The sequence below is a fragment of the Asterias amurensis genome, chromosome 16 (genome assembly GCF_032118995.1).
Source record: "Asterias amurensis chromosome 16, ASM3211899v1".
Taxonomy (NCBI): domain Eukaryota; kingdom Metazoa; phylum Echinodermata; class Asteroidea; order Forcipulatida; family Asteriidae; genus Asterias; species Asterias amurensis.
Window position 1 is genome coordinate 5098805 of NC_092663.1, and position 25443 is coordinate 5124247.

The 25443-nt window shown below is 39.0% G+C and overlaps 2 protein-coding genes across 3 annotated transcripts; both read left to right on the plus strand.

Moving 5' to 3' along the window:
• Window positions 1-831: 831 nt before the first annotated feature.
• On the plus strand, window positions 832-11379 carry LOC139948762 (ferroportin-like). Its single transcript, XM_071947077.1, has 9 exons — window positions 832-963; window positions 1863-2047; window positions 2378-2454; window positions 3081-3240; window positions 3820-4062; window positions 7307-7519; window positions 8020-8211; window positions 8725-9480; window positions 9923-11379. The coding sequence occupies exons 2-9, from the start codon at window positions 1927-1929 to the stop codon at window positions 10252-10254; spliced, it is 2094 nt and encodes a 697-aa protein (XP_071803178.1). The 5' UTR covers window positions 832-963; window positions 1863-1926; the 3' UTR covers window positions 10255-11379.
• A 1001-nt stretch (window positions 11380-12380) lies between these two features.
• LOC139948688 (ADP-ribosylation factor 1) lies at window positions 12381-25196 on the plus strand. 2 transcript variants are annotated; one of them, XM_071946935.1, is made up of 5 exons: window positions 12381-12581; window positions 20817-21026; window positions 21616-21726; window positions 21880-22004; window positions 22351-25196. In XM_071946935.1, the coding sequence occupies exons 2-5, from the start codon at window positions 20882-20884 to the stop codon at window positions 22510-22512; spliced, it is 543 nt and encodes a 180-aa protein (XP_071803036.1). In that variant the 5' UTR covers window positions 12381-12581; window positions 20817-20881; the 3' UTR covers window positions 22513-25196. The 2 variants fall into 2 exon arrangements, with proteins under 2 accessions (XP_071803036.1, XP_071803035.1); XM_071946934.1 differs by lacking the exons at window positions 20817-21026; window positions 21616-21726; window positions 21880-22004; window positions 22351-25196 and adding exons at window positions 15201-15478; window positions 15861-15971; window positions 16717-16841; window positions 17612-20028 and having other exon boundaries at window positions 12408-12581.
• The last annotated feature ends 247 nt before the right edge of the window (window positions 25197-25443 follow it).

The window sequence follows — 25443 nt, forward strand, 5'->3', positions numbered from 1 at the left end:
GGTATTATACCAACTTTTGTGAACGAGGTTTGGGTCTATGGAGTGAACTCTCTCCGTCGCCTCTTACTCTTTATTGCATCCCATTTCTTCTTAATAAAAATACAATTTTTCGCCGTCCGCCACCTGCCTCCTGTCGTCCGTCGTCCGCGTGTGGGGCGCCCGTTGTGTGATGTCCGTCGCCCGGTCTTGCGTCGCCCGTCGTCCGTCATCCGATGTGCGTCGCCCCCAATTTTAGCACGGACTCGTAAAAAAATCTTTTTTAAGTGGGTGCTCTCACAATAACAAAAATAATTTCCGTGACGATCAGGACGGTGTTTAGAACACTGACCTAAACGGAAATGTAACCCCTTTTAATTTCACAAGGATTCTTTTCGAGAAAGTATGGAGTGGTATAAAGTTGCAGAAATGACTTTTGATTCGTGACTGGCGCGCAAAAAGAAACCGGTAAAATAAAATGTTTTTGACAGCATCAAATTAACTTTGCGCATGGCCTGATGCTACGTGGAATAGTGCGCAGAGTGCAGGTGCCTCACACATTCGCTCGGCCCCAGCGGCCCGTCTATCTATCCAGCCCTAGTCTTGGTGCAAGACGTTTCTCGTTTCCTTTTCACACACACCGCGCGCGCAACGACTCACCTGACTTATAGTCCGCTCTCCGGCGGTGAGTGGACTATAAGTCAGGGGAGTCGTTGCGCGCGGTGTCGGTGAATTCGCCGCGGTGTGCGTGATAAAAGAAAACGAGAAACGTCTTGCACCAAGACTAATCCAGCCCTCACACACAGTTAGACCACTATACTTCAAACAACAGGTGGCGCACTCACTCTCAGAACACTCACTGCCGGCCGTCCGTCCGTCCGTCATCGCACACACGAAAAGGTACACACAGATCTAAGATAAACAACCAGAAAACTCATCTGCACTGCATTGCTAGATGGAGATCTGATACATGTGACTGTTGTGGAGGTGAGTTAGGTAATCTGTATTATTTTGTTCTGTTATTATTTATCTTGTATGAATCATGAATGTAGCTATGGCCCTATGCCATGTATGCCAACCATGCACATGATGCAGTGGAGAATAGACACAGCTTAGGGAGCATGGTCCAACAAAGCTTGTTTAATACAATAATGCCCCAATGGGAATAGGGAAACATTTTACGACCTTCATCCTGCCACTTGTCCTAGTGGTTGTACCTTGGTTGGTTCATGATTGGTTGTACCTAATTCTACCTCCATGGTTGTACACACCTGTATCTCGACCCCCGGTACTCAGAAATGGGCCTACTGTATGGAAATGAATAACATCTCATAACCAGCAGTAGATATATGCAAACATGCTAAAAATGTAAATCCGTGGACTGTGGTAATTAAATGCGCAAGCTCAGGCTGGCGGTCTAATTTGCCTTGCTTACCTGAATAATTTGCCTTTCTGCTAAAAAATAAAACGAACCATTTTCAACTACTAGTTGTGTGGTTGCCATGAAGTGAATATAACTTAAGCATACAATTTATCTTATTTTAATTTAAGTAGCACAACGAGGGATGCAACTTTTTAGACTTAGCTTAGTATAGTCTATAGAGGACTCTTCTTTTTAGTTGCATTTGAAATTCAAATTAATTATGTTGGTAGTGTTGTTTCTACCTTTGTGCGGTGTAATAAATTATTTTATATTTTCTTATCTTGTTTTAATGCCAAATCAGATTATAATAATTTACCGAAAGTGATTTGTTGCATAATAATGCAGTTGATATATGGTAAGATTCACAATCCTTTTTTTCCAGTCAGGGATAGGAATAAGGATCATCGCATTTTATGATTTATGATGTCACCTTTAATAAGTCACATTAATCTTATCTTTACAGCTTACTGAAACCAGGGCCATATTTCCTTCTATCAGAGAAAGACTTGAATTTGAAACGAGCTAAAATGGAAGCTGAGGAAGAGGAGGGCCAGGAGGCATCATTAGTTTCCATGGCAACATATGATGATGCAAATAGCAGCAGTGAATATGAAAATGATGTACGGGAGGTTCAACAACTTGAACGAGGTAAAATAACAGGCCGAAAGCTGTCACTGATTTTACAAACATTACATTGTGCTTTGTAAAGGAAAAAGGTTTCATTAGTCTAGTTTCATACCGGTACTTTGAAAGCGTAGCTCCACATGCCTCACAGAAAGAAAAAACCTGAATGTTGGAGCGCCATGAGCGTCTTTTGGCAAAATATTTAACACAAGTAGCCACTAGTACCATTGTTTGTTTAAGATTGTGTAACTTTTGTACGGTAAGATGACAGTTTACCCCCCCCCCCTTAAACAAAACTCTTACATGTAAAAGAGTGGATGAAATCAAATCTCCCATTTGTTTGTGTTTGAATAGGATGCTGTTCATCATTTGGAGTTTGGTTGAAGTCGAATGCCTTCCTAATCTACTGTAGTCAGTTCTTGTCTGCATGGGTGAGTACAAGAGTGAAAATAAACTCAAAGGGAAGATATGTTTGGTAATCGCTCTTAACATTAATGTCAATATTAACAACTATTGGTTAGAAGAAGCCTACCCAAGCTTCTGACAGTATAAAGGCCAAGTCACACTGCAGCGATAACAAAAACATAACGATCACAACGCAGAGAGAACGCATTCGGAATTCTCCACACAGAATACGCCCCACGCTCATTCATCAGATCGAGGGCGTGCATTGTTAACATTCTCATCATTCTCGTTTACGAGACCTGTGTGACCGGGCCTTTAAGAACATAAAGCATACTTCGAAGTATGGTGGTTAAATGTAAAAAGATATCAGTTTTATGCCCGACATTTTGAATCTAAGAATTGAATTGTTAGGGCCTCCTGCAGTTACTTTTATCTACTTGGATTGTTGTGAGGATACTGTTCCAAAAACATAAAACTACAGGGGTTAGCACCAAAAGGTGGACATGCCATCATTTCAACAAACCAAAAATGTAGAGCAAGGTTTTACTCATTAGAGTCAGTAACTGAGTGTCACCCCTGTGAATAGACTTTAGTTCAAGCCGTCTTGCACTGACATAAAATTTCATTCTCTGTTATCTAAACTGTGTTATAGGGAGATCGAATGTGGACATTTGCTGTTGCGTTATTCCTGGTTGAAATTGAGGATCTTTCACTACGTCTGACTGCTGTGTTTGGTTTTGCTTTGACGGTATCAGTTCTACTGTTTGGTACTCTGGTTGGTCAATGGGTGGACAGAACCCCAAGACTAAAAGGTAATACATGAGAGCAATTTAGCAAGGGTCCCTTGTAGCATGGTTGTAACATTTTACAATATGCACCTTGTGTGAAAGGACAACCATTTTTTCTACTCTCCGAGTTCTCTTGCAAAATCTTGTCACACATTGCTACATTGTACAAACTTGCTGAAAGCTGTCGTGTGAATAGCACTTTAGCCTGTATTTTGTTGTGCCTCTCATCTCCAACCCACCCCAATTACAACGCCCAACCAGAAACCAGTGTCCAGACTGGCCACCTGGGACTTGACAAATTGATTTGTTTTTATTTATTGACCTCATCTTCTTGTGGCATTCTGTGGTCATATGTCCAGTTTGTTATTGTTCACAACATTTTAATTAAATACATCAATTTCCACTTTTTCATTTGTGTGCTTTATTGCAATTTATTTTCTGGGGGAAACTGGAAAGTTGTGCCCCCCCCCCCCCCCCGGCTGCGTCACTGTAACTACAAGGTAGAATGCTTGTGATGTGCAGTGTACATCTTAAACACAGATTTCGGTATAAAGATGCTCATTTGTTTTTCCAGCTGGTTGATAAATTTCTTGTTTCCTCTAGCTGCCAGGATAAGTCTGGTCATCCAAAACCTCTGCGTCATTGCCTGTGCAGTCTGCCTCCTCCTCCTCCTTCGCTATTTTGCAGCTATTAGGCAGATAGGAGACGGGGTACTCTTCCTGTTCTGTGAGATTGCCATCATCTTTCTGGGCGTGATCGCTAACTTGGCCAGTGTTGCTGAGAAGATCTGCATCCAAAAGGACTGGGTGGTCGTTCTTGCCGATGGAAACAAAGAACAACTTGCAGGTAGTTATAATGAAACAGATTTAATCCTCGGTCCCAATGGTGACTTTAGTCGTCTGTGCACTATACCCTGCTTGAGCCCCAATGGTGACTTTAGTCGTCTGTGCACTATACCCTGCTTGAGCCCAAATGGTGACTTTAGTCAACTGTGCACTATACCCTGCTTGAGCCCCAATGGTGACTTTATTCAACTGTGCACTATACCCTGCTTGAGCCCCAATGGTGAATTTGGTCAACTGTGCACTATACCCTGCTTGAGCCCCAATGGTGACTTTGGTCAACTGTTGTGCACTATACCCTGCTTGAGCCCCAATGGTGACTTTAGTCGTCTGTGCACTATACCCTGCTTGAGCCCAAATGGTGACTTTAGTCAACTGTGCACTATACCCTGCTTGAGCCCCAATGGTGACTTTAGTCGTCTGTGCACTATACCCTGCTTGAGCCCCAATGGTGACTTTAGTCAACTGTGCACTATACCCTGCTTGAGCCCCAATGGTGACTTTAGTCAACTGTGCACTATACCCTGCTTGAGCCCCAATGGTGACTTTAGTTGGCTGTGCACTATACCCTGCTTGAGCCCCCAATGGTGACTTTGGTCAACTGTGCACTATACCCTGCTTGAGCCCAAATGGTGACTTTAGTCGTCTGTGCACTATACCCTGCTTGAGCCCCAATGGTGACTTTAGTCGTCTGTGCACTATACCCTGCTTGAGCCCAAATGGTGACTTTAGTCAACTGTGCACTATACCCTGCTTGAGCCCCAATGGTGACTTTATTCAACTGTGCACTATACCCTGCTTGAGCCCCAATGGTGAATTTGGTCAACTGTGCACTATACCCTGCTTGAGCCCCAATGGTGACTTTGGTCAACTGTTGTGCACTATACCCTGCTTGAGCCCCAATGGTGACTTTAGTCGTCTGTGCACTATACCCTGCTTGAGCCCAAATGGTGACTTTAGTCAACTGTGCACTATACCCTGCTTGAGCCCCAATGGTGACTTTAGTCGTCTGTGCACTATACCCTGCTTGAGCCCAAATGGTGACTTTAGTCAACTGTGCACTATACCCTGCTTGAGCCCCAATGGTGACTTTAGTCAACTGTGCACTATACCCTGCTTGAGCCCCAATGGTGACTTTAGTTGGCTGTGCACTATACCCTGCTTGAGCCCCCAATGGTGACTTTGGTCAACTGTGCACTATACCCTGCTTGAGCCCAAATGGTGACTTTAGTCAACTGTGCACTATACCCTGCTTGACCCCCAATGGTGACTTTAGTCTACTATGCACTATACCCTGCTTGAGCCCCCAATGGTGACTTTAGTCGACTGTGCACTATACCCTGCTTGAGCCCCAATGGTGACTTTGGTCAACTGTGCACTATACCCTGCTTGAGCCCCAAATGGTGACTTTGGTCAACTGTGCACTATACCCTGCTTGAGCCCCCAATGGTGACTTTGGTCAACTGTTGTGCACTATACCCTGCTTGAGCCCCAATGGTGACTTTGGTCAACTGTGCACTATACCCTGCTTGAGCCCCAATGGTGACTTTGGTCAACTGTGCACTATACCCTGCTTGAGCCCCCAATGGTGACTTTGGTCAACTGTGCACTATACCCTGCTTGAGCCCCCAATGGTGACTTTGGTCAACTGTTGTGCACTATACCCTGCTTGAGCCCCAATGGTGACTTTGGTCAACTGTGCACTATACCCTGCTTGAGCCCCAATGGTGACTTTGGTCAACTGTGCACTATACCCTGCTTGAGCCCCAAATGGTGACTTTGGTCAACTGTGCACTATACCCTGCTTGAGCCCCCAATGGTGACTTTGGTCAACTGTGCACTATACCCTGCTTGAGCCCCCAATGGTGACTTTGGTCAACTGTTGTGCACTATACCCTGCTTGAGCCCCAATGGTGACTTTGGTCAACTGTGCACTATACCCTGCTTGAGCCCCAATGGTGACTTTGGTCAACTGTGCACTATACCCTGCTTGAGCCCCAAATGGTGACTTTGGTCAACTGTGCACTATACCCTGCTTGAGCCCCCAATGGTGACTTTGGTCAACTGTTGTGCACTATACCCTGCTTGAGCCCCAATGGTGACTTTAGTCGACTGTGCACTATACCCTGCTTGAGCCCCAATGGTGACTTTAGTTGGCTGTGCACTATACCCTGCTTGAGCCCCCAATGGTGACTTTGGTCAACTGTGCACTATATCCTGCTTGAGCCCCAATGGTGACTTTAGTTGGCTGTGCACTATACCCTGCTTGAGCCCCCAATGGTTACTTTAGTCGTCTGTGCACTATACCCTGCTTGAGCCCCAAATGGTGACTTTGGTCAACTGTGCACTATACCCTGCTTGAGCCCCAATGGTGACTTTGGTCAACTGTGCACTATACCCTGCTTGAGCCCCAATGGTGACTTTGGTCAACTGTGCACTATACCCTGCTTGAGCCTCAATGGTGACTTTAGTCAACTGTGCATTATACCCTGCTTGAGCCCCAATGGTGACTTTGGTCAACTGTTGTGCACTATATCCTGCTTGAGCCCCAATGGTGACTTTAGTCAACTGTGCACTATACCCTGCTTGAGCCCCAATGTTGACTCATGTCCACTGTGTATAATGATACTATCCTGCTTGAGCCTCAATGGCGACTTTAGTTGGCTGTGCATTTAGTTGGCTGTGCACTCAAGCCTGAGCACAAAGTGTTGTTTATTTAAAAAAAGCTGTACTGGTAGTTTGGTCCATGATCACCGTCCGTACTAAGCATAAATCGTCATTGGAAAGAGAAATATCGGATCTTTCCAATGAAATCCCTTTGATTCATTAAGCTGATTTCCCACCATGTGCCTGGTTAGTTCATGTAGTTATAAGCAGGACAGTTGATTTCAGAATATTTAGTCTCCTGAATTCCAAAATCTACTCCGCGGTAGTAGAATAAAAAGCAAGACTTAGTTCCCAAAGAGCACAAATCTACACAGCATACACATGGTGTTACAACCCCAAACTGAATATTCATTGATACCTCACCATACCTCAAAACATTTTAAATAAAACAAGGTTGCTATTATGCATTCCCTTCAAATTGTAAACAAATGTAACCCCAGGCAAGTGTGAACTTCTTCCATATTTCTCTGACGCCCAATTTCAAACAAGGTGTGTTTATGAGGGTACATGATCCTTTGGTCTTCCCGCACTAATTTGACAAGGTCCCTAAAAGCTTTTTTGTTTCTTTTTTTGTGTTACAGTAATGAACGCTAATGTTCGCCGGATTGACCTGACTGTCAATATCTTAGCCCCAATCCTAGTGGGACAAATCATGACCTTTGCTTCTATGACTGTAGCAGGTATTTTCATAGCTGCCTGGAACCTCGCCTCTCTCATCTTAGAGTATGCCTTACTTTTGCGTGTCTACAAGAAAGTTCCAAGGTTGGCTGTCAAGTTTGCTTCATCTGAAAATGGTAAGTATCCTCTTTAAACACACCGTGTGCAGGGTACCAATTTTTAATTAAAAAAAAACCATATATATATTGAACTGACGAATCAGATAAGTTTATATGTGAACATAATAGTTAAAAGCCTGCATTCCAACAAACATGAACAGGTACAGTGTACATGTTACTAAAGGTGTAACATAAGCAGTTAAGTGGAAATACATGAATAGAGAGGGTCAAAAGAGCTCGAAAAAGCAAGAGGTAAACAATGAATAGGGAGACAAAATAGGGGGTGGAGGGAAGGGGCGGGTTTGACCTCAAGAAGATGAAACCACAAAAGATAATATCAAGGGTGGTAAGAGGGAGAAAAAGTAGTACTTTGTGAATGAGGCGCTGGCGGTCTACAGTACAAAGGGTGATATCTGTGGGGAAAAAGAGAGGGCAAAGACAGTTTGAGTAATTACCAATAGTGTCCATGCCTTTAAAAACTGACAATTTAAAAACACTTTTTTTGTATGGGCATATAGAGGTTGAAACTGAGACTTCAGAAACATTAGCGGCACAAGGAGATGATGAAGGTGCTTCCCAAGAAGAATCCTCAACCATGAAAGAGACCACCAGGCTGGATCAGCCAGAGGGGGATAGGCATCTTGCTGCTATTGAAGAGAGCACTGATGCAAGCTGTCAACCCCAAACAGAAGACTCTGCTGAAGCTAATGGTATGTGTGTCTTCTGCATCCAACGCAAACAGATGGTTATTGTATCTGTATGCGTACCCATACGCCAGAGTTGTAGTGTCGACTTTGAGTCTTGAGTCACTTTGGCCTAGTCCTAGTCACAAGTCAGTTGTTTAAATCACTTAGTAGTTAAAATACTTTTAAAAACCAATTCACTAAGATGACTGCCTCACGAATCATTCAAACCAAATGTTGTAACATAAATATAAATATAAAATAAAACGCTGATAAGTTCTGTACATGCAGTTAAAATTTTATTGCAGGATTTAGTTCTGGGCCCAATTTCATAGCACTGCTTAACCGTGAGCAAATTTGTGTTCTTATGTAGCAGAAAAATTTGCTAAGGTGCAAACGTATGTCACACGTTAGCAGAAAAATTACTTAGGCGGGCCATATTGCGCGCTCACCATTTTCAACTAATAGATTGGTGTGAAGTTTTCAGTACTTCTCTCAGAGTTTTGATATCCAGCCATTTTTCTTTTTCACATGTTTAAGGTGAAACAGCTGCGTTTCTGAGTAAGATAAACCAAGATGAACACTGTGTAAGTGAAAGTACTAAAGAACAAGATTTTCCAAACGATCAGCAATCTACAACTAACGCAGTCCGACAACAGTCATCAACAAAAGTCAGACCGTGTCAGCGCTTCGCCGCTATGTTCCTGTCGACTTACCGAGGGTGGCAAGTCTACAGGTCTTACCCAGTGCACCTGGCAGGTCTAGGGATGGCCTTTCTGTACATGACAGTGATGGGGTTTGACTCTATTACTAATGGTTACGGATATGCCATGGGGCTGACTGAATCCACTCTGGGGATCATCAGAGGGCTTGGATCAATTGCGGGCATTGTTGGAACTTTCACTTTCGCACAGATGAGACGCAGAATTGGTACCACTCGCACTGGCCTGTATGCTTTATCACAGGAAGTTATATGTTTATGTTTATGCGTTCTTTCTATTTGGGTGCCTGGTAGTCCGTTCAATCCACACTTTTATGAAGAAAATTCAACATCTCCTTCAAGTAGTACATCTACAAGCTTGTACTCGACTGCACCTCCAGATATTTCAAACTTGACCGCAAAACTTTCTGTTCCAAACAAAACATTGTTTGAGAATACTGTTGAGGATGTAAAGACGTACATGTACACAGAACAGAGTACGACGAACTCCTCGCAAGGTGGAGATGTTTCTCGACCTGCTTTTTACTTCACATCTTCAATTCTTTTCTTTGGTGGAATGGTACTGTCAAGAGTGGGTAAGTTACACGTACATTGTATAAGTCAAGAAACATGGAATTTATGTTAATGTTTGGTCGTGAATATTGACTACGGAAATTTTACCCATCGATGGAAATTACACTGTGTAGGAACTGTGTATTAATAAGGGGAGAAAAGATTTGACACAAGGTCTTAAACGGCCGTTTAAAATGGCATGGTCGTGGCCGTGCAGGTATCGCATGGCCATGACCCTGAGGTTTAAAATAGTTGTTAAGACTGAGACACTAATCTTTAACTTACATTTTATATGCCCAATTGTTAAAAACGTAAGAAAGTTGTAAAATCTGTAAAAAAAATATTTATAAAAAAAATCAAAGCAATTTTCAATTTATGTCGCGTTATCGGGCTCCGTTAAGCGACGGGTCAAAATTTATATTGTTGTATTGGGTACTATAGTTATTATAATTTTGTTTGTTATAGGTTTATGGATGTTTGATCTTGTCACCACACAACTCATTCAGGAGAATGTTCAAGAAAAGGAAAGAGGGGCTTTCTGCGGCATGCAGAGAGCTTTAGAATGCTTCATGGACATGCTGCATTTCATCCTAGTCATCATTCTGCCATCGCCAGAAAGCTTTGGCTACCTCATCATCCTCTCGTTTATCTTCATTTGTATCGGAGCGATGCTGTACTACGCTTTTTCATTCAAAGAAAGGGGCCATCTGTTCCACACGGAGAAAGTCAGGGCATGTTTTCAGAATGGATCAAGCAACAATGTGAGACACCAAAGTATGCAGAATGTTGCAATCTAGAAGTTTACGCAGATTTCAGGAAATATTTTTAACCTACCGGTGGATTTTTCCTTTTGTAGATGAATGTGCAAATTGATAAATGATTGCTACTTAAATGTAATGAAAAAACTACCTCTTTAAAATGTATATATCCAGTCAATTTGTGCTCATTTGAAATGGTGTATTTTTATATTACATAAGCTTAATGAATAGCAACAAATTATGTTATCCAATATATTTTGGTTTGCGGTAACACCATGTGTGTATCTACTTGCCAGGTAGAGTTTGTTCTTAGAGAACCGTCTTGCTTAACTCTACTACCGCGGAGTAGATATTTCGGTTGTTTGGGAGACTTAACTCAGTACTGGAAAGAACTGTCCTGCTTATAAACTATTAACATGTTGACATTTTTATAGGCCCCTACATCATTTTAGTAAACATTTAACTTCAAACATATATAAGTCCCATTTAAAGCCATTATACACTTTCGGAACAGGGAAACAAAACATTCACAGATTTACAAATAACTAACAGGGTTTACAGAAGGTAATGGTAAAAGAATTCTCTTCAAAATACTAGTCCATGAAATGCTTTACTTTTGGAGAAAACATTAAAACAATATCAATTCTCGAGAATTACGGATGTATTTTAAACACATGTCATGACCCGGCGAAACGGGCGGAAACAAGCGTGGGTTTTCCCGTTATTTTCTCCCGACTCCGATGACCGATTGAGCCTAAATTTTCACAGGTTTGTTGTTATATATATATTTTAAACCTTCTAATCTTATAAGAACTACAAAGTGGTGACTTTTAAATTGTATAATTGGTGGCTAGTTTGAATTGAAAGTCTTGGCGGCTAACTTTAACAAAATAAATAATAAGAGGCTCTCATCCTCTTTTAAATCAAAACCAGTAGACGATCAACTGGCATTTTTTTTTTTTGGCCTGATATTGAAAACAGCATTATTCAGGTATGCACCCCTGCATGCTGCATTGAACTACACCACAATAGTATTACGAACCAAGAATAATTGTGACAGATCGAATTAAATGCACATAGTAAAAAAAAAAAGAAAATTGTTTCAATTTGTGGGTATTTCTTATTACATATGCATGTACATGTTTATAGGTATATAAAACCCTCCCTCAAAGACAAGTCTGTTTGGGTACCGCCCACAATATGGTTGAGGATATTATGATGACCTTTAATAGTTCTGAGCAAACGATTATGCAATACCCCTTTTATACTCTATGGGGCGCCTTTTGTCAAGAGCCTTTGTTTAGCCTTTGAGAAAGACTCTTCTGTGGTTGAACAGTAGGCCATTAACTATTTCTTGCATATCTTTACCGGTATGTGTCATAGAGGTCATTTTCGTTGGAAAGCAGTTTGCAACAGCTAATTCTTTTTCCTCAAGTAATGTGTAGCGCACTTTCGAAATGACACATACATAATGTAGATGTTAAACCATAGAAAGCAGAGTCAAAAAAACAAAAATCAAAGGAATATAATGTATTTTGTTGAATAAATGTTGTTCGTTAACCATTAACATTAAAATAAACTTGATAAAATCATGGTTAGAGTGGTTGTTCCATGGAGGTAGACAGTAGAGCCTACTTGGAAATTTAATCAGTTCTTGACAAATGCGTTAAGTAAAATCTATACATTTTAATAAATTTATGGTGTACAAGCAATAGTTAAAAAGCACAAAACACTACTTTCCTGGTATGTCCACCAAACAAATAAGTTTTAAGAATAATTCCTATGGTTTATATATAATTACACCCCCCCCCCTTTTTGTCCCCCTATTCATTGTTTACCCCTTGCTTTTTCTGTATGCTTTCTAACCCCATTCATGTATTTCCACTTCACTGCTTATGTTTCACTTAGTTACCTGTTCATGTTTGTTGTGTTGTCATTTAGCCATCGAGAAAGACTCTGTTAGGGTCGAAACGTCAGGCCATGAACTATTTTTTGCATAATTACAAACGATAACAAAAACGTATCCAACTATGCACCAAATAATCTGACAATTGGCGGCCCATACTACTCTGTACCAACAAACCAATGTACAGTCATAATCGGGATGTATGAATAATGAGACAATCTGAAGCTCTCATTGGTTGACCTTCCTGACGTCACACCATGACGTGTCGCGCAACGATTTTTCCTCCACGCACTACGGCCATTTTGTGCTATTGGCCTCGCCTTCATGCATGTTGTGGGATGTTCCGGATTGGTGTGATTTACAGAGAAAATTGATCTGTTCGTGCCTTTTGTGAGAAGAGTCACTCCATTTTCTATGCAGTATACGGACGACATAACAATATACGATTTATGCTTTTAAGGTGAGTATTTATGTGCCAAATCTATGTGTTAAAAGAGTGTTTTATAAAATGAAATTGTCGTTCTACTGTTGTACTGTGTCATCCATTCCTCCATTACTTATCACACTCGCAGTAGTCACACTCTCATTCACTCCGCAGTGCCAGTGACATCTGTAATTTTACTGTGGCAGACCCGTTTGGTCGGCGTATTGTGGCCTAGACACCTTGGACCCGAATCCACTTTGTATCAGTGCCACCGCAATCATGTCCCAAATATCTACTGAAATTACACATAAATTAAATGCCGGGCGGGTAAAAAACAGAGTCACCATCCGATCGTACCGGCCGGTCCGTTGTTGCATGTTTTCGTTCAGTAGAAGACACTCAATCATTCAATCATTGGGATGGTTGTCACATGATTTTCAGCAGAGGGGTAACTGGCACTGCATGCAAACTCGTCACCCACAAACTCTTCTTTTTTTTTTTTTATTAAGGGAGGCTAAGCAAACTGTTTGTAAGTCAATTAAGTTTAGCCGTGAGCAACACAATTGGTTCACCAAGATTTAAAAGAGGTAGTTGCGACTATTTGTGTAGGTAGTCGTGGCGGCACGAGCAGTTAAGGCCATTATACACTTTCGGTAAACAGTATTGTCCAAGTCCCACACTTCGTGTATCACAACTTATATATAAAATAACAATCCTGTGGAAATTTAGGCTCAATCAGACATCGGAGTTGGGAGAAAATAACAGGAAAACCCACTCCTGTTTTCGGGTGTTTTGCCGTGTCATGACATGTGTTTATAACAAATCCGTAATTCTCGTTTAAACGAGAATTTATATTGTTTTACCCTTTTCTCAAAAAGTAAAGCATTTCATGGACTAATATTTCAAGATAAGTCTTTCAACATTACCTTCTGTAAACCCTGTAAATTATTTGTAAATCTGTGAACTTTTTTTTTTTTCTGTACCGAAAGGGTCCAATGGCTTTAAAGAGCGGCAGTCACACTCGAGGGTCGCACTAATAACCGACAACTCAACAACTCGACAAGACCCCTCTCGACAACAAATTTTAATAATAAAATAATATTATAATATTTTGAGTTTATATAGCGCTTTTTCACTTGGTCACTGGACCTTAATTCATTCCTTAATTAAACCATCTCAGCTCCCTGGAGAGTATACTTTATACAGCCTCGTGCAACAAATGCACTACTCGGCTAAATCAATCACAAGAACCATCTCGGCCCTCACAGGTCCCCATTTACCCCTGGGTGGAGAGAAACAATAATTAATAGTGTCTTGCTCAAGGACACATGTGTCACGACCGAGATTCAAACCCTCACACTGCTGAACAGAATCAGCAGAGCTTGAATTCAGTGCTCTTAACCGCTTGGCCACGACACCCCACTTTAAATCCACTTTCTTTAAAAGGACATTTTAACATACGTCAATCATTTAAAATATTTGCAGAAGAGTCATTGCATCTATTCTAACTGTCATTTTCAAACTGTTGACAAAATTTTATTTTGATACCCCGAATTTAGTAACGAACGGTAATATCCGTCATTTCATGCTTGAGGAAAGTAAAAACTTGTATTTGACCCTTTTAAGGGGTTTTGCAGCAAAAAGACGGATCATCATGCATGGAAGTTGCTGTGGGTACCATGGGTTCAAGTGATATTGACAATACATTTTGTAGAAGTACAATGACCTGTACGCCTAAAAAATCATTAGTTCACGTGTGCTTGTCCAGTCCTATAAAGTATGTGTTATAAATTCTGCATTTAGAACACCCCCCTCTGTTAGGAAAATGATGTCGAGTCCCTTTGTTATGTTGGTCAGCATGATTGTGCTTGCTTCTACTCCTGGAACGCCGGGCCTCAACCTTCGCTTGCAATGAGTAACCCCCCAAATGCTGATAGTTGAATTTATCATGTGACAGGACCACTTGGGCTCTAGCTTCACAGTTACAAATAACTGAAACTTTGCGAGAATGTAGAGACATCGTCTGTTCTTTGGTAAAAGTCAACTAAAAAAACAAAAAACCTAAAACTTAACAGTACCAAGTTGATTTGTTGTGCTAAAGTGCCAACACTCCTTATTCTTTTAGAGTACTGACTTGACCCATTCATCATTCTTCACCTTGCCTCATCTAATCATCTCTAAATTCTTGCAGTCTTCATTCAGATAACTCTTTAAAAAAAATTGCTATACTGCTCTTTCTTATCATTACTCATCTTTTATAAATTAAAACATATTTTGATGTGTAATCATTCACAACAAAAAGGAACCCAGATGCTTTTGAGATGCTGTTGTGGAAACAATTTGCCCAACATGCAAATAAAAAGTGTACGGCTTTACCTGTTTTCCTTGGCTACAAATAGTTTTCAATACTACAGGAAAGCTTTACAATCTGAAAAGCCATGTTATAACATAGACAGAGCCTGGTACATGTTACTAAAGTTATTAAATGTTAATTTAAAAAAAAGGTAAAAGCAATGACCAGTAAAGTTAATTTCATCCAGAAAGCTGATGGCTCATGAAAACAAATTTCTGAAAATGTTTCCATCCACAATAAAGTGGGACGGAAATCCTTTTTATTCACTTGTTATTGATTTCTTATTTGCTGGTTTTTTGTAGAAGCTAGGAGGTAGCCCAAGTGACTCTGAACTCACAAAGTGATCAATTCAATCTGGTAAATAAGCTCCAGCCACCCAACCAACCTACTCAACCAACCCACTCGCCACCTGTTTCTAAGGTCAAGGCTGTAAGGATGGGGAACTTTGCCAGTCTTTTCAAGAACCTTTTCGGGAAGAAGGAGATGCGAATTCTCATGGTTGGGCTCGACGCAGCTGGAAAAACAACCATTTTGTACAAACTCAAGCTCGGTGAAATCGTCACAACCATTCCAACCATTGGTGAGTAAACCTGCAGTTTTTGTTTATCATATTATTGTGGTATTTTATTGTTTATTATGGTTTCAATTCGCTGTGCTTTTGAAATTTGATGTCATAATTCATTATCATCAAAAATTATCACTTGGCACATTTTTCTTGCATGAGCACAAACTGAGTCATTTATTTATTTTTATTTTAAGAATTTTTTTGTATTGTTCCTGCAAGTCCATTATTTGCAACTTCTGTCTTTAAAAGTCGTATGAACAGCTGATTTCTTTTCCCCAAAAAAAATTAAGCAGGGCTCAGAAAAGCTTTTAAAAATGCAGCTAGTCCCAATTTCCATTCACTAAATTCAAATGTAATATTTGTATCTAAGCCTTTCATTCGTGTTCTTTTTCTACAGGATTCAATGTAGAAACAGTAGAGTACAAAAATATCAGCTTCACAGTTTGGGATGTCGGTGGTCAAGACAAAATTAGGCCCCTGTGGCGGCATTACTTCCAAAACACACAAGGTGAGTACAGTATTCGTGGACTTAATTGTTCAAAATGTAATCATAACGACATCGACAATTTTGCTTTAAATCGTTAATCGGCTAATATTTCTGAAATTATCGTCTCAACACAATACATTTGCTCCCAGACTGAGTCTTCAAAATGGAGACCTACATGTACACACTTTGTGACCTCAGTATATGGGGTCTCGGTAGTTCCCCATTGACTTGAAGATTTTCCAATTAAAGTGCCCCTTGCAAGTTGAAAATGGACTTGCTCTTTCAAAGATGGAATTCCAGGCATGCTAACATTGTACAACACTGGTTTTTAGTTTGATTAGAGTTGTGTGCTGGCTAAAATAATTGTTAAATTTGAAACTATATTGACACTTCATGCAGATATTAGGAGATTTAAACAATGGATAACAACATGTTGTATTTGCTGTGATGTAGTGTCCAAAAGTCAAGAGCTACGTTAAAACATGCACATTCATTGAACATATCAAAAGTACTTAAGTAGGGTTTCCTACTATGTAAACTATTCACTATACAAACAAAAAAGCCAACCCTACGTATAAGTTTGTGTACCGCTAGTTAGATTTTTTCAATTACATTGGGGTAAAATTTAGTTAGCTCTTACATGTACTGTACATGTATTAATAGTTACAGAAAACATGTTTGTACTTGAGGACTTTGTTGCATTTATATACTCTTATATTCTGAGATTGAGTTGGTTGCTTTTAACAAAGTCTCTCTTTTTGTACAGGTTTGATATTTGTTGTTGATAGTAACGACAGAGAAAGACTTGGTGAAGCGAGAGAAGAGCTCGCAAGAATGTTGAATGAGGAAGAATTGAAGGACGCCGTCGTTTTGGTGTTTGCCAACAAACAGGTAAGGCAATGGAGACCTTTGAAATAATTATCAAATCAGGCAAACTGGATCAATTGTTCTAAAATTGGTTTGTTTGTATGGTTGTTGGGGTGTAATTTTGTTTTGTTTGTTTGTTTGTTTGGGGGATTTTTTTTTACACATGTATGCATCGATCTTGATGCTACACTAGCGATTGTGTCAGATTTGTTTCTAAAAATTAAGATCCTTCATTTGTTGAGAGCAATCGACGAGTTTGCACTACAAATTGGGCAAGATTGTGTGCACTGCAAACCGCAGTTTGCATTCTGCAGATTTCTGAGATTTGTCATTCTAATCTGCCAGTCGAGCAAAAGCGAGTGCAATCTAGCACTCATTATGTTTTATTCTTCAGACGAATAAAAAGTCTAGGGTTGTGGCATAAAGCTAAAGTTGGTCGGGAAACTGGAAACAGAACATTTTATTTTGGGTGGGCCTGAAGCATTTTTGCATAAATTTGATTCCTGGGTCCTCAGAAATCGGCGCTTTATAATGTTCATTATTATGATTACATGTAGTTTCATGAGGCATGTAAGTAAATGTATGTATAATTATTACAACATGTAGTGTGAATTAATGTCAAACTTTTAATACTGAAATAGCCATAGACAGCCCTTTGGGTTTCAGTGTATTGAGTCGTATGCAACTGACTACAAGCAGTTGCATTTTACAAACAGTATACTGCACTCAATGATAATATCAAATGTATAATTCTTTAGTTGTACTGATCAACTTTTTCCTTCTTATTTTTTTAGGATCTCCCCAACGCAATGAACGCAGCAGAAGTTACTGACAAACTGGGACTGCACAATATGCGAAATCGAAATTGGTACATCCAGGCAACATGCGCTACGAGTGGTGATGGTCTCTATGAGGGATTAGATTGGCTATCAAACCAGCTTAAAACCAAGAAGTGAAAATAATTCCATTAGTCAAGAGTGTTCAGACACCTTGTAGATAAGTATTTCCTACATATTCGTTGTTGGTTTTTTTTCATTGGGGCTGGGTTGGGAGAGATGGTGAAAGATCCAGAATTCAGAAAAACAAAAGATTAAAACATAAATGTTATAAAATTGCAACATTATTATTCTTGATACTTCTGGATTGTACGACACCTACCTTGTATCAGAGCAATTTCAAGGCATTTTTTTGTATGTATGTTTTGTCCTGTACATGTTTAACCAATTATTTTAGATGTGACACTGGTGAGGTGTATGTTACATGTAAGGAACATCCAAAGATAGATTATCCGGTATTTTGACAGTGTCCAAAATTATTAACACTGTTCAATGTTTATTTAGCGGCCTCACTGTTAAATGTGAACCCCTCTTGATGTAGCTATGAACTTATTATTTTTATTTAAGATTTGCATTCTGTTAATGTTTTGAAGTTATTTTATTCAAGACTTCCATGGTGTACTTGAAACTATGAAACAAAATATTGAGGAAATAATAAAACTAAACTCGAGGATTTACATTTTTTAATAATATATAATCTTGGTGTAGTTCGACTTCCATAGACTGGTTTTGTTCTTAGAATGTACAGTAAAGCTTTATCTGTTGCTTGAAATTCAGAACAAGTTTCCAAATTAGTTCAATATGCCATCAATTAGCGTGTATTAGTTCTCTTGCTGGTAACTTAAGCAAAGCTACGGAATACAACACTATGAGTAGAAATGTGTTACCAGGGGTGGATTTTACAAAGAGTTAAAACTAGTCTTATCTCGACTCTGGAGTCAGAACGAGTTACTCGAGAGTCATAGGACTAGTCCTTAGTTGGGACTATCTTTGTGAAATCGACCCCAGTGCTACCTAGCTTCTATGTGCAACATGGTAACAAGTTAGACATTTTGGTTCATAATATGTACACAACACATTTTATTCCAAATAAAATCACAATTTAAAAAGTTGATATCGGTTTTTAAGTGGAAGCTTATCAAAGTTGTAATACACAGGTATGAAGTTACTGCTCACAATCTCTGCATTTTCAGTGTTTATTAATGCATTCCTTAAGTATTTTGAGAGTGGTAAAATGTCTGCTTGATGTCTCCAGTGTGGTGGTACTGGTTAGGGTCATACATAGCCAAAGATCAGAAAGTAACATAGAGAAGACATTCCTCTCAGGTACAAGAAAACAAACGCCAGAATGTAAAGATCAACTGTTCTCATTTTAACCTACAATGCCTTAAAATTGTCAGGGTCAATGTATGTTATCACAAATTTGTTAAAATGGTTCATTTCGGAAAGGAGCGGTTTTTGTTTGTTTTGTGTACATGTGGGTCCATTTCTGTAAAAAGCACTTCAGAGTTATAAAACGGGGAAATCAAACTTGACAATTTGCACAATTCAGAAATAGTTTAATATTTTTGTCTTGAGTGCAGAATTTGAGCATGATTTTCGCATTGTTATCGTGGGCAGTGACATTGTAGTACTTGTTCACAAATGTGTGCATGTCTGCAAGAATCTGCACATGTTTTTACATGTTTACATGCACATATTCATACATGTACATATTTTGTATCTTTCTGTTGATTTGTCATTAACCATCTTTATCCATCCATACATGTGCCTATGTAATTGTATCAGTTATGTGTTATAACAACAGTTATCTATAACTGTGTTGACTATGACAGGAATCAATTTCATGAGTCTGTAACAACAACAAAACATTTTGGTTTGCACCAACAAGCTGTTTGACTAGAGCGACAACTAACCATATTTAAGCACACATTTGTTGTTGTTTTCATAGCTTCAAAACGCATGGTAAGTTAGCACTCAAGTCAAATTATGGTGATTTGGCTTGAAACGACCATCGGCCAAGTTGTGAATTGTGTGTGAATTTATAAAAGGTAGAGGCCACCCAGACCATTGGTGTTTGCCATACTCGTTCCAAGTTGACTGAAGTTGATCCTGTTTCTCAAAGAATATAAATAATTTGTAATCCTTTTGAAAATAATTTAATTGTAACGCTCGTTTTTATTTGTGAAACACCAACATGCAGGAAAACAACAGAAAGTTAACAAATAATTTAAGATATACAGAATAACCCATGTTTGTATTTCTTGTTGACTTAATTAAGTGTATTCCTTACACTCAATTTTGCAAAAAAAAGTCACATAATGTAGTATGGAAAACTGATTAAATAAAAAGGTAGCAACATTGTTTAATCCAAATTCAGAGGTTTCTGTTTGTTCATCATTTTTATTAGATTCTGTGTCCAGTTGTTTCTTTTTGCACTTAATTTTTCCTCATTTATTTTTTCATTTAATTTAACTATTTGATTGTTTAACTGATTGTTTGTTATAAAGAAAGATTATCATTTAAAGTAGGGGGCCCAACCGGGGAGCGACCTTGTTTCTGCAGCAAAGTTCATCAATGGCAGAGAATTCAACAAAACTTATTGTTGCGCGCCATTGATGAACTAATAATGATGCCTACAAAAAGAACTCCCGAGCGGAGATGGGACTTCTTCTTCTTCTTCCTTTAAAGTGCTGCTCCAAAAAATTGGGTGCAAGATGGGACATCGCTTAAAATACTCAAAAGTGTTTCTAGCAAGCCCCTTCTGCCAAATAGTTTCTTACATAATTAGCCTTTCTCCGGGTCGCGCGTGAATGGTATCGTGTCCGTTTTCAAATTGGTACCTTATTAGATTATACGTTCGAGGTATATGTGTTTTTGAAAGAATGTCAAGATTTACTTTCAACAACGTTGACCCATTTTGCGTGCATACATTTTTCAGAAATATTCACCGACAATTCGGTTTGTTAAAATGGCAGCTTGAATGGTTTTTTTCTTCACAAAGCAAGGAAAACCATAAAGCATAAGTGTGGATCATTCTACTTTTAAAACACCATACATGTATAATTTGATTGTGTATAATTTCATAAACGCTTTTCTAAAGCCAAAATCGCACAAGTCAAGACAACGTGTCTCCGTAATATAATTTAACTTTCTTTTGCAGTTGGACATTGTCGAAAGGAAAACTTAGCACAATTACAAGAAGGAACACTGAAGTACAGAAACATCATGGGGGCACTCCATGCTGTACTCAAGAACTTCTTCAGTAAGAAAGAAATGAGAATACTTATGGTCGGACTGGATGCTGCAGGAAAGACCACTATTCTCTATAAACTCAAACTAGGCGAGATTGTTACCACCATACCAACAATTGGTAAGTACATGTACATGTATTGTTGGTATACAAGGCCAGTTCCTTCAGTTGGATTGCACATAGCATCATCGACCGCCATAATTATTTGATGATTATCACTGGGCACAACTCTCGGCCAAAATATCCTTGCACGCATACACGGTTCATCAAAGACGGTGGTCAATGATGTCATGTGCAATCCGTCTATGGGTTTACCTTCAAACCATCCACTGTAGCTCTCAACAATATTCATCCAATAAGAAATGGCTGGTTTCTGTAAATAAGAAAAGTTTGTAATGAAAATCTGATTTAAGGTAGATAGGCGTTTCTCGTAATATAGGAACTCTGCTGAAGGCAACACTGAGGCGTGCCTGAGAGTTCTTGACCCCATTCCTCATGGGCATGTCGATAAATAAATGGATTCAGCTTCTAATTTCGGGGGGTGAAAATCCAAACCATCATCTTAGAAGATATTTGTTTATGTTATCAACATATGCGGTGCAATTAAGTTTTTATGGTTTAATTTGTGGAGTCCAATCTTTGAACCTTGGTTCCCTATGACCCTAATGTTCTTTGGTTTTTTGAATTCTTTTTTTCCTTTTTTGTACAGGATTCAATGTAGAAACAGTTGAGTATAAAAATATCAGCTTCACAGTTTGGGATGTCGGTGGTCAAGACAAAATAAGGCCCCTGTGGCGTCATTACTTCCAAAACACACAAGGTGAGTAAAACAATTCCTTCAAAAATTAAACGAAAGTTGTTCACTCTCGAATCTACAAACATTATTTCAGAAAGTAAACTTTTTTCTTTTTTTCACGTACACAGGACCAGAACAAAACTCATGTTTATATCTCACTCCTGTTTCTTCTTCTAGGTTTGATATTTGTGGTGGATAGTAATGACAGGGAAAGAGTTGGTGAAGCACGAGATGAATTGGCGAGGATGTTGAACGAGGATGAACTCAGAGATGCACACGTCCTTGTCTTTGCCAACAAACAGGTAGGCCTACTTTGATTACAGCGTGTTATGTTGTACACAATGGGAGTCAGCCGTCGATTTTACAAAGAGTTAGGACTCGTCTTATCTCGAGTTAGGACGAGTAACTCGTCCTAACTTAGGATTAATCTTAAGGTCTGCATGCTACAGTGCAGGGCTGGGACTCGTCCTAAGTCATGAGATTAATCCCAAGTTAGGAAGAGTTTTGTGAAATCTAAAAAGGGCTCTTTCTTCTATTGCCCCCCAAGATGTGGACTGTCTTAAAAGCAGAGAAAGTCAAAAAGACAAAACTTAGGTCTAAAAGGAGACTAACAAGTTTATAATAATGTCCTTTGACTTTTCTTTTCAGGATCTTCCAAATGCAATGTCAGCTCAAGAAATCACTGAAAAATTGGGTCTTCACGAACTGCGAGGGCGCCCGTGGCATATCCAAGCAGCATGTGCTACAAGCGGGGATGGTTTGTATGAAGGACTAGACTGGCTTTCTCAGTCCTTAAAAGAAAAGAAATAGTGCGTTGGATTAAATTGCAATAACATTGCAAAAGGATGGTAGTGCAGCAAACTGTACAACCGTTTACATGGTGGCATCAGTAGACTTAGGGGTACACTGTATCAATTGTATAAAAAAGAGGCGAATACCATTTTCCATACTTGCCCTATACTGAAATAAACGACAGAAAATACCCACCTGACGAACAAAACAAACCGAACGCGACAAGGAAAGAAAACAAAATGGGTCAGGCCTCACGGACCCGAACCTGGGTCAGTTCTGACCCAGAATCTTTTAGAGCGTTGAAATAATTATGCTTACAGTTACAAACAAACATTGGGAAGTTAAACACTGAAAGCAAAACAGTATAGTGTCATCTAGTTTATGTCTTCAAAAGACATGGATGAAACAACTTTAGATAAAAAGGTGTTTTATCTAAAGTTATTAAAATTAATTAAAAATAAGTACTATTTACAGAATTGTATTCAAGACAAGCCATCCCTGTCTTTGTACAGGTATGCCAAATGGTCTTGTAGGCATCAATAATGACACAATGGTGCACACGCTTCGGTATTTTGAGTTTTAGTAAACTCTTTTGCCTGTACATAATGGTTATTCTGGTATGATTTGTGCAATTGTGATTTTCTTGTGTGCTGTATTTATGTCGACTCTATTGAATAAGCCGAACAAAAAGCGAGTCGCAATGTATTTTACTGATAAATGATTTTATTGCCATTATTTTTAAGACTGTGATCACCCAAATGTATCCCTGTAACTGGTATAATCGCTAAAATGTGTTTCTGTTACTACTGTGTTGTGCGAATAGGCGTTACCTTTTTAGCATTACTAACATGCGGGTATTTTTATACTCTATAGAAACAATGTCTTCATGAGGATAGGTAGTTAACATAATGTTGGTTTTCGGGCACAAAAATTCACCTGGGGTTAGTGTCAGCAGAATACTGTGTCTTGTTAAGGACTCATCAACAAGAAACTTTCTTTTCATAATAATATGTCAAATTTATCCTATCGCATCTCTGCTGACTGCCCTGCATGTCTCGCGAGCGGCATCTTCAGTCTGCCCTAAGAAATCTGAGAAAGAGTTCATGCATGAACTCTACCTCAGATTCAAATGTTTTTTGGGAACAGTAATATCCAACCCATGTTTCTTCGAAGGGGAATCTTTCATAAATTAGTTTATAATATCAACAGCTGCAGTGCTTTTTACCAAGTACAAGTTTTCTTGCCAATAATATTTTGAGTATATCAGAAAGACTCTCTGTAGCCTAAATGATGTGTAAGATCTATAGGCTCTGTAAATAAATTCCTATTGGGGACCACTGTGTAGATACCTTAGCTATTCTTTATTATTAAGTCAACCATCTGATTTGTGAAGTGTATAGGTTCCAGCTTCGTGGCCAATTTATGGTCTTTTTTTACTCTATGTATTATAAATGATGATTCATTAGATTGCAATAAGATGTCTCACTATTTTTCAATGATGAACAAAGATGGTACTTACAAAATCTTCACGAATTTGCAATGCAAGCTTTTTAAAAATTATGACGCTTGTTGTGTAAAACTATTTAAAAAAATATTGTCGAACATTTTAACCAAAGAAAGTGAGAGCATTCTCAGTAATTTATTTCAACTGTCTATAGTGATTAGCGGATGCAGGCGATACGGTCAAGGAATCCCTGCCGTATAGTAATTTTGATGATTTAGGGTTGAACAAAGAACAAAGACTGAGAGTGTGACTATCCACGATAGAACCAACGCCCTCACTGTACAATTTGGCTGGGTAAAATTTGGTAATTATTTTACACAGTTAAAAGCATGCGTGAGTGCATTTTCACATAATATTAATAACAAGTGAAATCTGGACTTTTCTTTTTCATGAAAAGGACAAGTTTGTTTGAGTTATGATTGAAGTGATATTTATTCAAGGACCAATAAAACTCGGTAAAAGCGCCGTTTCCCCCATTATGGAGCAACTTTAGCAATGAATCATGTCCTCGTAAAACTATTTTGTGGCCTGGGGGTCTAATCCAGTTCCCTCTTGGTAATAAAATGCAAATCCACGAGCGTCGAGTACAGGAACTGTGGAATTCTCGTTCTTGTTAAGCATCAACTTAATAATGTACTTACCGGTATAATTATGACAAAATTAGTTAGGCCATAGGCCTACTATAATCACGTTATCTTGCCAGTGAAAACAAATAATCAATACGCTTGGCGATAATTGCCATTATGTGTTATTAATATTCCAATAGGGCCTAAAGGTTTGTGTATAAATTAACTCTTTGTTACCTTTGTATTTTATGTAGAGAATACCAATCGCCATTAGTTAAAGGCAGTGGACACTATTTGTAATTACTCAAAATAATTATTAGCGAACCTCATCTCTGGTAACGAGTAATGGGGAGAGGTTGATAGTATAAAACATTCTGAGAAACGGCTCCCTCTCTGAAGTGACGTAGTTTTCGAGCAGGAAGTAATTTTCCACGAATTTGATTTCGAGACCTCAGAATTACAATTTTAGGTCTCGAAATATAATAGTGTCCACTGTCTTTAAACATAAACCATTTTTCGTTAGGGAAAATCACCGTGGACGGGTGTTTCGGAACACTCAATGTAAAACACGAAATCTATACGTATTATTATTTATTTTGTAGTGTCCTGATGATAAGTGATCATTATTAAAACAAAACAGTACAAAGAGTGTTTTTTGTTGTTTTCTAACCATTGTTGGTGTAATAGTGTTTTTTTGTGTGTTTTTTTTCATTTACTTATTATTGTATTTTTGGGGATGCATTGTGAGTTTCTCGTCGCGCAAAAAGAAACCGTGTGTTCTTTGTTGGCGGCGGACATGATGATAGGCGGGCGGCGTAAATTTAATTTAATTTGGTGTCATAATTTTCTTTATTTCTTAGTTTTGTGTAGTCATATTCC